Source organism: Gossypium arboreum, chromosome 2, assembly GCF_025698485.1.
Source record: "Gossypium arboreum isolate Shixiya-1 chromosome 2, ASM2569848v2, whole genome shotgun sequence".
NCBI lineage: Eukaryota > Viridiplantae > Streptophyta > Magnoliopsida > Malvales > Malvaceae > Gossypium > Gossypium arboreum.
This window is the reverse complement of record NC_069071.1, coordinates 109,989,569-110,001,566: the sequence shown is the minus strand read 5'-3', so window position 1 is coordinate 110,001,566 and position 11,998 is coordinate 109,989,569. Positions and strand designations below refer to the sequence as shown.

Genomic DNA, 11,998 nt, shown 5'->3' with positions numbered 1-11,998 from the left:
ACTCGACTTGAACTCAAAACATAAATTACTTATTCTAGCTAACTCGAAAAAATCGAATAACTGAATTTTATTAATTTAAAATTCAATTTTTTCAATTTTTCAAATTGAATTAAATTTTATTTTTATTTTAGTTATCAAATTTTTTAATTGCGTCACCCTATTAAGATTATTTGTTGTTAGCAAAGATGGCAACAACGTATCCTTCATGAGCAAACTTGCGAACGATGGGTCATCCAAGTTTAAGATTGACGCCTCCAATGATGCCAACACATTTCGTGGTGATGGAGCTTGCAATTTGCGCACGGTTTTTACTATCCTTTGTTTTGTTCACATACCATATCCATTTTTCTTATACTAGTATGTACTTTTCATTGGACTTTATGGGCTGAATTGGATTTAGTTAGATTCAAGTATAATATTAATATATTTTATATTTGTTTAAATCCGACTTGATCTAAAATATGAGTCTAAAAATTTTATCAAGCGCACTTATATTTGTAAAAACTAATTTAAATCTATTTTAGATCCATTCATATTATTTTTAATTATTATTAATATTTTAAATTAATATATTTTATTTATTGAATGTTTTATATAGTCAACTTAACATTATTTTAATGTTTACATTATAATAGTATCATATATTTAGTTTAGATTTATTTTTTAATATGTTATAAATTACATAATATATAAAAATAACATAATATAAAATATTATAAACTTAAAAATGGGTCGAACCAAGTTTAGTATTGAACGTTCAAGTCCAAGCTTGTCCCATATTTTAATTAGGCTTAATTTTTTTATCCAATTTTATTTTTTAAGTTTAATATTTTTAGTTAAATTTTCTTAAATTTTAAATAGACTTTTTATCTTGAAGGGATAACTGAGCCATAAGTAATCATTTGATGTTGTTTACAAGTGTGATTCTAAATTGACTATGCATTTTAACCATTTGTATCTTTACTTATCTTCAAATTTTCAGTTTGGTGGATGCTTATATCATATAAAGCTAATAAAATATAATCATAAAAAAGGAATAATTTTATTTAACCCTTGCTTAAATTTGTTTTAATTGCAAAATTAATTAATGTAAAAATACTTTGATTGCATCTACATCCACTTAGCATCTTAGCCACTAAAATGTTGCCACGTAATCAGTTCGGCTAGACCCGACCTCAACATAAGAAACCTCTCACACACTCTCTCTCCCTCTTCAACAACATCATTCATCTCTGGAAGATCTGCAAACAAAACCCTCCACCTCCATTTTATTTATTTTTTTTCCGCTTCAAAGCGATGAGCGACCCCATGGAACCATCTACTTCAAAGAGCGACCCTAATCCAATTATTAGCCCCATCACTCTACTCCACCCACGACGCGAGCCTTTCGAGCATGGCCTCTTACCTATCCAGAAGCTCATTTTCACCGACCCCCTCCAAGCCCTAATCCCTCTCAAGCAAAAGCTCGCTTCTTCTTCTTCTTCCTCTACTCATCGAGTCAACTCGGATGCCCTCGCTGATGCGCTCCAGATCTCATCCGAACATGCGCGTCTCATCCTTGATACTCTCGCCTCGGTGCTCCACTCGGAGCCCGACCCACTCGTCAATGCCCACCCCGACGATGTAGACTCTGTTGGTTCCGATTTGAGTGATCTGATCTTGTTTTTGTACATTCAATCGTATAAGAGGCTTTTGCCACGCTCGCACAAAGACTCTGCTGCCGTTGCGGATGTTTGGCCTTCCACCTCAGCTTTTGACGGTTATTTGTCGGCTCTTTCACCTTTGCAGGTAAGGAATTTGATCAATTCGCTGTCTTTTTTTTTTTGTGGTGAAATGTGGTTGATGTTTTTTGAATTGTATTTGTGGTGGTTGATATAATTTCAGTGTCATTTTATACAATTTATTTAGATTCATGTTACTTTTAGGAAAATGAGTGCCGTTGATGCTAGAAACTGATTGAATTCACGAAAATTTGACTCTTGATTGGCATTTGGGAAAGAACGAACTGTGGTTCCGTTTATGTTTTGGTAATTGAAAGATGATATTAGTCTCTGCGGAAAATTAGAAGCATGAGTTCTTTTAAGATGCAAAAGCTAATTGACATTTTTGAAGAATTAAGTCAATATCATAAATGCATGATTACGCATTTATATGGAACTAGTTTTCTTCTGTTTTGACAAAATACCATTTAGTGTTATTTTGGCTTCTTGCTTTTGCATCCTGAAATAAAAACGAAAAATGGATAAGTGCATATAAATCTTCTATGAAAACATTCATATACGAAAACAAACAACATTTTAGTATCTTAAAATTGAACATACAATTCGTTTTGGAAATAGAATGCTTGATTACATCTACACAGTTATGTATAACACTTGTGTCAGCATTGGTGTTCCATTTTATTTATCAGTTTACTTCTAATTAACAATTTGCTTTTAATTATTTACCTTTTCTTTAATGACATTTTAAGAGCTGAAAATCAAATAGCTGAAAATAAGTAACAATATGTTTAAGGTTATTTATAGTCTCCTTTTTCTTTGCTTCTAATATATTTTTCCTCTTGTTTTTGCTTCCCTGTTTGAAGCATATTTTCTTTTTTACTCCTAAGGAATAGGGGTGAGCACTCGGCCTGTATTTATGAATAGAATTGTTTTAAATTGCTGGGTCTTATTGTTCATCTTTCTACTTCTATCTGTCTAATACTTTAAGCTTGCTCTTTAATATGATAAATGCATTTGGCACTGTGTTCCAGGGGAGTGTAAATTTTTTTGCTTTTTAACTTTAGAAACCTAATGGTAGGACATGGTTGTTTGTCACATCTTTTATATAGTTATCTATCTCATGAATATGGATTTTACCATTAGTGGACATTGTAATAATCGTGGTTCTATTTACTGTTAGAAGTTAATTGCAGTGTTATGTTCTATGGAAGTTAAACCCTTAGACTTAACTTTGGTGGTTCCTCTCATCACAGCTTGTCCGCAGCAACACACGTCGGTTTATGCCATCACAGGCTGATGAAGAGGCTCATCAATTGTCATATCTTCAAAAGCACTTGGCTAATATTATGTCTCTTTTGTCAGAGCCTGTGGAGGGGGAAGGCGAAGAGTCTCTGGTTTGTAATATGCTATCTGTACATGGTTTTTCTTTTTCCGTTTTGTTTTGTTATTCCAACTGGAACAAGACTGAAGTATTTCAAATATAATTCAAGAATTGCATTTGTTTGTTTATTAGAGATTTTTGTTGCATTTTGATTCTTCATGTTCTTTGTTGTTCATTAATGGAATGCAATTTTAGAGACCTAACATGTGTTAACTTTAGTTTCACAAGATAAAAGGTGAAAGCACAGAAAAAGTAATTTATTGGTTGCACTTTGTAGAGCAAAATATTGTTGCAGAATACTAATGACCTGGAATATAAATTTACTGTTTATAAAATGTATGAATGTGGTTTATACTCTAGTTTTTGAAGGCAACCCAGTTTGTCTCACTAGATAACTTGTCGAGACCATTTGTTATGAAATATTGGGATCCTCATTGTGCACTTTTTTTTCATTATGCTTTGGTTTGTTTTCTTTAGGATGGTTTGTTTTAGGTCTACCCCTGGGTATATGATGGAATGAAAATTATTAACAATCTTGACTATAAAGGAAGGAAGAACTCCTTGCCAGCTTTGCAGTAATCACTGATTTTGAGCTGAATTTTTCTTTGTAAATTGTTTAGAATATAATTTGGAGATTTTATGAACCTGTTGTTCTTATTTCTCTACTCTTTCCAACTTACGTATTTCCTTTATAGTGTGTCTTTCTTGTTTTATTATGTTCTGATTTGTTCTGTTCTTATTATTCTATTCTTCCTCTTTGTTATCAGCTAGGATGTTTTAACTCTGTTACTGTGTATTAGTGATCACACCTTCTAGTTGTTGCATATCTTACTTTTCCATTTGTTTTTGCTTGTTATTAGTTTCTATGGCTTGGTTTGATTCTCTCAGGTTTTAACCATGGAGGGATTTGAACACCTTGGATTTTTGATTCAATTTGGTGATAAGGGATCTGAAGGAATTCCTTTAAGCCAAGCTGCTCCATTTTTTGCTAATTCAGATCCAGACATGCCTGCTGTTCCCGTTCCAGCATCACAAGTCCTTGATTGGCTTCTAGAAAATATAGCTTCTTCTTTGGAGCATATCACTGACAAAATATCTGCAAAAGAAAATGGTCCTCAAGGTGGCTCTGATCAGGATGTTGCAATGGCTGACGCTAGTTCAAGTTCAGCTAGAGCCTCACCAAGTGCGAGGAATTGTTGCTTCATTGAGGGAGTCTCTAAATCATCCTATGTAAAGCAGGCATCTGATCTCAAACATTCTTCTATGAAGGTTAGTCTATATTTGCATTGCAATTTAGGAAAACCTCGAAATTCTTTTGGGTGTACACTCTGTACTGCTTTTTTACTCTGTTTAAATGCAATAAGTGACTTGCACCTCTGTAGATGCATTAATAGTCTGGATTCTTGTGTTGATCTCCCAACTTTTAGAGTCATTTAAGTACCGAATGGAATCTGTTGGGTGCATGTTTTATAGAAACTCAAATTAGGTTATTGCATGCAACCATCTTATAAATATTGAGATAGATGCCCGTTGGCTGCATATTTTTTGGATGAGATGAGACAAAGATACCAATTTAGGTGGGCTTAAAATTGGTTCTGTTTTCCCTCATCCTTTTTTCTGGAATGTTAATCATATGGAGATAAAAAGGGTGATAATGGTACAAGTCTTTAGTTGCAACTCTCTTTCATGAGGTGACTTGGTTACTTGAAACAAGAAAGATGAGAGTAGAGGCATGTTTTCATATTTGGTGCAATTAATCCTTTTTAATTTAAGGGACCTTAGTGTTTTCTCATACTTGCAAAATTCTTAGATTGAGTGGGGTTTCTGTATCTATCCCAACCTTGCTTCGGATATAAACCGCAGTTGTTCTTGAGTACTAGACACCAGCTGAAAGTCTGTTGAATCTTGGCACCGTCTTTGTTAAAAAGGTTTTTGATTTCTTGTGACCCACTATGTAGGTTTATAACTTTCACTTGCTTGACACAAAAAACTTTTGTCCATTTAGGTACTGGTCCTTTTCTGGGCAGTAATCTTGTTTTCTTCCCAAAAATGGCTCTTTCATATCTGTCCCCTCTTGAAAGTCAATCTCCTCAATGCCATTCTGATCATCATCTTTTTATTGATTTAAATTTGCAAGTAACACATTGTCTTTTAAGTAAAGCTGGCCTTGTATCCAATTATTTGCTTAGCTTGCTTTTATTAAAATAAAATATTATTTTGATTATTATGAGTGGGGGTACGACATGGGACCTTCAATTTTGAGGTTGTATGCTAATTGGCTTATGGCAACAACCTTGATCTAATTCTCTATTAACGTTTGATATTTATGTACTTTGTGATATAAAACATCTCTAACCTCACATTATTTTAAAATTTCAGGTCATTAATTGCCATGATTCAGTCATTTACATTTTAGCACCTTTGAGATATGCTACCATTTATGGATGCTCTGATGCTACTATAGTCCTTGGAGCTGTTGGCAAGGTATCATTGCCTTTGTGCTGTCAATTACTTATGTTGCTCAAATTCTGGAACCAGTTGAAATATTCTCTGCTACACTAAATGTGTAATTTGGGTACAAATTTGTTTTCCTCTTTTTAGTTCATCATTGTTTTCTGGAATCTGAACATATCTATGGTATTTTGAACTGAAACTCTGGAAATGGATTTTACTTTGATATCTCTTCAATTAATGGACTTCCTCTTTGCTATTCTACTGACTGGAAAATATCTATCTCTGTTAAAGAAGTTACTTAGTTGTTCCCATCAAGGGCACTCAATTGAAATGGTGATCGAAAACATCTTACTGTTTTATTCCTTATGTTTTGATTTTTATGATATGGCTATTATTTTTCTTCTGTTTCAACTGCCTAGCTTCAATCAGTAATCTATTTATTCTTATAGTTTGGAATGTCTTGGGGTGAATGTAAAGAGGCGTCTCTGTTTTAAAATCGGTCATCTGATGTTGGTTAGAGCATTTTTATAAAGAATACAACTTTCAACAAGTGTGTCCGAACTTATAGAAGAAATTGTCTCTGTTGATGAAGTTACTCAGCTGGTATCTCTTCATTTTAAAACATAAGCCTGGATTTTTCTTTGATCTCTTCATTAGTGTGGTTATTGACTATTCTATTGATTGGAAAATATCCGTCTCTATTAACAAAGTTACCTAGTTGTTTCTTTGTCATCAAAGGCACTCAATTGAAAGGTGATCTAGCATCTTACTGTTTGTTTTGATTCCTTGTGTTTTGACTTCTAGGATATAGTTCCATGTGTGTTCTCCATTTCATCCGCCTAGCTTCTGTCTGTCAGTAATCTATGAATTCTTCTTGTTTGGAATGTCTTTGAGTGAATGTAAAAGAGTATTCTTCGTTTGAAGATCTATCATCTGGTGCTGTTAGTAGGTTGTTATTAAGAATACAGAATTCAACGATTGTGTCAGAACTTGTAAAAGAATAGCCCCTCTTAGTCTCTGCTCCATTTCTTGGCTATGCTGAAATCACAAAAAAGGAATTTTTATGAACTGAATATGGCCATTCACATGCACTCAATCAGTTTGTATTGCTAAGATTGTTACATACGTTTGCTTGCCTTACATGGTATCTGCATGTGGTGGTTATGGTTTCTTCTCTAGTATTCTTTTCTTGTTTGCAGTATTTCTTCTCGTGTGGGAATATGCTTCTTTCTTGTAAAACAGTCAATCTGATTATTACACCCTATTAGCTATCAATTCATTTCCTGTTCAAGTAATGATATGCTCTCCATTCATGGATGAACATATAATGATTTATCTATTTATTTATTTTTACAGGCAGTAAGAGTTGAACACTGTGAGCGAGTTCATGTGATAATAGCTGCAAAGCGAGTCTGCATTGCAAATTGTCGTGAGTGTCTATTCTTTTTGGGAGTGAATCAGCGCCCCCTTGTTGTGGGTGATAACCACAAGCTACAGGTGAGCAAATCACAAGCATCCTCTTTTCTGAGCGCAATGAGAATATAATGCGATCACATATGAGTTTGTGAGATGGGAATTTGCTAGAAACTATGTCAAAGTAAATGCTCAATTGGTCTTAATTTTGAAAATTTGTTTATTTACAATAGAAAGAAACTCAATTAGTCAAATTAATGTCTAATTTTTTTCTTTCCTCCAGAATTGTTTGTGTCTTTTTGTCTTCTTGAGCTCCTTGTCCTTTCAACTTCACCCAAGTCAGCCAAACTCACTGCCTAGCCTGGTGGTTGATGCTGCTGGCTCTGGTCATGGCATGTGCTTTATGTTTTAGTTCCATCCTTCCATTTTTCTTCCTTCTACTTCTCCTTGCTCCATCATGTCTCTGCTTTGTGACACCAAGTCCAAATCCACTTGTACAAAATTTCCTTAACATACAAAATGCTCAACCGTCAGCAGATTTTTGACAACTTGCCATTAGTTTAAATTTTTTTTTTAAAGTTTGTTTAGGCTGATCCTGTATTTTCATGTTCTATTCCATCATTTGTGAGCTATTGTTGCTGTCTATTCTGTCTGTCTGTCAGCTTGCAATTGATGGGTCTGGGGGATTTTGTTCTGGCCATAGTAATGCAAATTGCTCTGACATAACCATTTATGTAACGCCTCAAGAAATAGCATATTTAACATCTAACTGTGCGGCAAAATAGAATATGGACTCTTCCAGAACATCAGTGGAGAACACTCCAAGAAGGCTTTCCCTGTTCTTTTTCTAGTTGGCAGAATAACGTTTGTTATTCATTTTTAACACAGCTTTCACCTTTCAGAACCATCTTAGTGTTGTTTTGAGTTGGTTTTTTGGTGCTATCAAGATTGACTGTTTTGTAAATTCTTTTATTAAATTTCATCAGGTGGCACCGTATAATACATTCTACTCTCAGTTGGAGGAGCACATGGCTGAAGTTGGCATTCAGGCCACTATGAATAGATGGGATGAACCTTTGGCACTTGGAGCGGTTGATCCACATGATTCATTATCTCATCCTGCAGGTGTTTCTGATGCGCAAGCAGAGTCAGCTGCACAGTTAGATCCTGATCAGTTCACAAATTTCCTGGTATGCTTCTTGGCATTTCATAGCTTAGCTTAGCTTGGATATTAATAAATCTTTAGTTTATATTACCTGTTTATAGTTTGATCTTGTTTGTGCTTGACATGAACATTTCTTAATACGCAGATTCCAAACTGGTTTGAAGGTGAATCAGCTGGGTCGACAAAGGATAACCCATTCCCCTTACCTGATGCATACTTGAAATCTCAACTGAGAAATGTAAATGCGCTAAAGCCCAACTTGTTTTGGCAAAGCATTGAATTTATAGTTTGAGTTAATTTTACGGTCGAGATAAAAGCAATGTTGCTTATTTCGAAGTAGTGGCTGATTTTATTGATCTTTCTGATAATGACTTATCTGAAATTTTGTTTTCTTCCTGATATGATCGACAGCAAAAGAATTTGAGTGAGATAAAGCAAATATTGAGAGAAGCTCCGCTTGAAGAAAATCGCAAAAGAGAACTGTCATGCGCGCTGCATGTATACTTCAAGGACTGGTTATATGGTAATCCACTATCTCTGGTCTCCTGTGATTACCAACTGTAACAATCTTAACTGGTGTTTCTGAACTTCAATATCGTTTTTATAATAATGTGGCAGCTTCCGGTAACATACGTCAGCTATACTGCTTACAAGGTGATTGAAACCTTGAGGTTACGCGGCGTGATTAGACAAGTTTATGGTTTTAATTCATTTTCAAGCCCTTTGCCAGATGGGCGGGTCATTTCTGTTGGGGGACAAGAGACAAGCTGAGAAGAGAATCAGCATATTGTAATTTGGAAGGGCAACAAAATTTTTTAATGGATTGGCAGGGAGTCATGGGCAGAGAATGGAAGCAATTAGATAAAAGACAATGCTAATCTGAATGTAATATTTTTGGATGAAAAAGATAAATAATCTTTTGTAGTGTAATATTTGTTAACCTAGGTCTCCAGTGTTTTGTGAATTTTGTCATCCCCTTGATCTAGCCACGAGTGAATTTTATTACTTCAGTCTCATCTTGGAGAAGTGTGTAATCTAGCTTTTCATCGACTTCTTTAAATTTATTGGACATAAAAAAAAAAAAAAAAAGAACTGTTTGCATTCGTTTGATCTCATCTGTTTATATATTGATCAAGGATTATTATATTCATTTTTATGTTTCATTTCAAATTTAAGATCAAGATGGAATTGGAATCTGTATACCTATATGCATGTATATAAGAGGAAGGTTCTTTTGTCTTTTCATTTTAACAAGGTTTAATTTTAATTTTAGTCCTTTTATTATACTTAAATTAGAAATTTATGTGTATCTATAAGCTATATATTTGTCCTGCTTATTTTCATTATATAATAATGGTTTAATTGCAATTTTGATCCCTTTGATAGGTGTCCTACAATTGTAATTATAATCTTTTTACTATAATAATGGTCAAATTTAATTTTGGTTTCTTTACAATGCTAAAATTTGATATTTAATTTGTATATTTAATTTTGACATTATTTGATATCTTGAGGGACATATGTTGTTCTCTGTCTCTCTCTTTTACATTATAAGATGATGGTCCTATTTACCTTTACTCCTTTTAATTGTATAACAATGGCCAAACTTCAGTTTTGGTCCCTATACTACACTGAAATTTGAGATTTTATCTCTATATTTAATTTTGACATACTTTGATATTTTTAGTAATTATTTATACTATTTGTCATAGTAATTGTATACAGGTAAAAATATTTTATTATTTAATTTTTAAATAATATTACGAAGTGATTGATCTGCATATTGAACGATGGATCATGTTTTAATTCTATCACATTATATTTGTAATTTCAAATAATCCCATAATTTGCTAGTTTATCTTGATCTAATTCTAAATTTATTTTCACAAAATATTTAAAATATAAAATAATATTTTAATCGACAATTATGCAGTATAATTGAAAATTTTATTTTAATTAATAGTTTAAATCCAACGTAGTGGGGTATATTATTATATTGTACATTGGCAGTAAATTTATTTTTAATCTTCACAATTACTTAAAATTATCCGGCTTCATTTACGATTTAGGTTTGAAATATACTAGTTTTTTCGTTTTGGTATTTAAATTTTTTTTAGTTTATTTGAGCATTTAAATTATCATTTTATCTCAAAAATTTAATGCTGCTCAATAAAAAAATGACAATGATAGCTAATAAAAATGTGATAGGTAGATGGCATTATTCACTTTCAAACTTTTTGGAGTTGGGTCAAAGTGGAAAAATAATATACTTTAGAGCTAAATTTTGAATAAAATCAAATTATTATATTTTTATTAAGTAATTTATTTTTTTACAAGTGTATAAATATGTATCAATTTTTAAATCTTAGGTGTACCGTGTGGTTGTTTGAATTGGATCAGTCAATTGGATAGGTTGAATCAGGAACCAACTGAGGTGTCATTCCGGATAGAGGTACCAAACTGATTGACTTGTAAACCGATACAGATTAATTGAACTACAGCAAAAAAACTTATTAAACCAGGGATTGAACTTTTTTTAATATTTTTATTCTTATGAGTTTTTTAATGATTTATTTAATTGAATCATATGAATTGATCAAACCGTCGAACCGATGACACAACAAAATTAATAACCAATCTAGTTTTGAAAACTTTATGAAAATATAGACTAAAATTAAAAAAATTGAAATAATCACTACATCATCCAAAGCTTTTCAAATATATATAAAAATACATGTCAATTTTTTTATTTAATTTAATTTTTTAAGTGGGGCAACCTTTATTGACCAAAGCTCCATAATCAATCGGAGTTTACTATAAGCTGTAGGTTAATATCTGTATATTTGTTATGAATATCTTATTAAGTGAATGTCCATTAAGATTAAGATAAGTTTTGATGTACTTTAAATTCTAATAGTTGTTAGAAGTAGATTTTTACTTCATTTATGCTTTTTATGCTGATAAATAGAGGCTTTGGAGGAGTATTGTAAATATTCTGATTGATCAATAAAATACGCTCTCTTTTGCTATCTCATTCTCTTTATTCTTTATTTTCTATCTTTTATTTTATAACACGTTATCGACACGATTCTCTTTTAATTGTTTTTCTCCATAAGTCACAAAAATATCCCAAAATTTACTACTCTCGATTGCTTCCTAGAATTGCTTTATTTCAATTGAGGCCTACATATTATGGGTAATTATTAGAGCCTTTAACCACTCAGGTACACATATATCTCTAAATTTTTTATGCCTTTTTATGCAAAGAAATTTATATAATCATTATGTTGTATGTTGTTCTCTTTTATTGATTGATTATTGGTAAAATTATTTTATGAAAAAATATTATTACTTTAAGGTTTCTTTTAAGCTAAGATTCTTTTATTAAATTATAGTATGTATGATATTTGAATGATTAAAATTTTTTATAATTAAATTATTATTATTAAATATGCTTTAAATTATTGTATTATATCTTTTAAATTGCATTTATAAATATTCGATTAGAGCATCATAAGATTTTATAACATATATGTGGTATTGAAATTGCATAATGTGTATCGGATAATTTTCAAGCATCGTACATGAAAATTTTGATTTTGTTTATTAAATGATTTTTTACTATTATATTATAAATGTTATTACTAAAACTAAATTATTTTACTATTTGTAATAGTGCTTGTGATTATAGCCGAGGTGATAACAATAATGTTAAAGAATCTCAGGTATATTTTATCATGATTTATTTATTATATCATGTTTATTTTAATTGGAGACTAATCATGATAGATAGATTTTGATTTGAAATCCACGCATGTTTTGCGATGAAGATTATGAAATAAAAAATCAATGGAAGTGTTTAGA

The 11,998-nt window shown here is 31.9% G+C and overlaps 1 protein-coding gene across 1 annotated transcript; it reads left to right on the top strand.

Annotated features, from left to right (window-relative positions):
- Window positions 1-1,188: 1,188 nt before the first annotated feature.
- On the top strand, window positions 1,189-9,235 carry LOC108467170 (uncharacterized). Its single transcript, XM_017767720.2, has 9 exons — window positions 1,189-1,788; window positions 2,975-3,115; window positions 3,991-4,371; window positions 5,482-5,586; window positions 6,913-7,053; window positions 7,956-8,159; window positions 8,280-8,372; window positions 8,546-8,657; window positions 8,753-9,235. The coding sequence occupies exons 1-9, from the start codon at window positions 1,297-1,299 to the stop codon at window positions 8,794-8,796; spliced, it is 1,713 nt and encodes a 570-aa protein (XP_017623209.1). The 5' UTR covers window positions 1,189-1,296; the 3' UTR covers window positions 8,797-9,235.
- Window positions 9,236-11,998: the final 2,763 nt, after the last annotated feature.

Bases quoted from the DNA above. Each gene is read 5' to 3' on its own strand.
- LOC108467170 (XM_017767720.2), top strand. From the start codon at position 1,297: ATGAGCGACCCCATGGAACCATCTACTTCAAAGAGCGACCCTAATCCA. The intron at 1,789-2,974 runs GTAAGGAATTTG...CTCTCATCACAG, and splicing joins CGGCTCTTTCACCTTTGCAG to CTTGTCCGCAGCAACACACG. The intron at 5,587-6,912 runs GTATCATTGCCT...TTATTTTTACAG, and splicing joins TCCTTGGAGCTGTTGGCAAG to GCAGTAAGAGTTGAACACTG.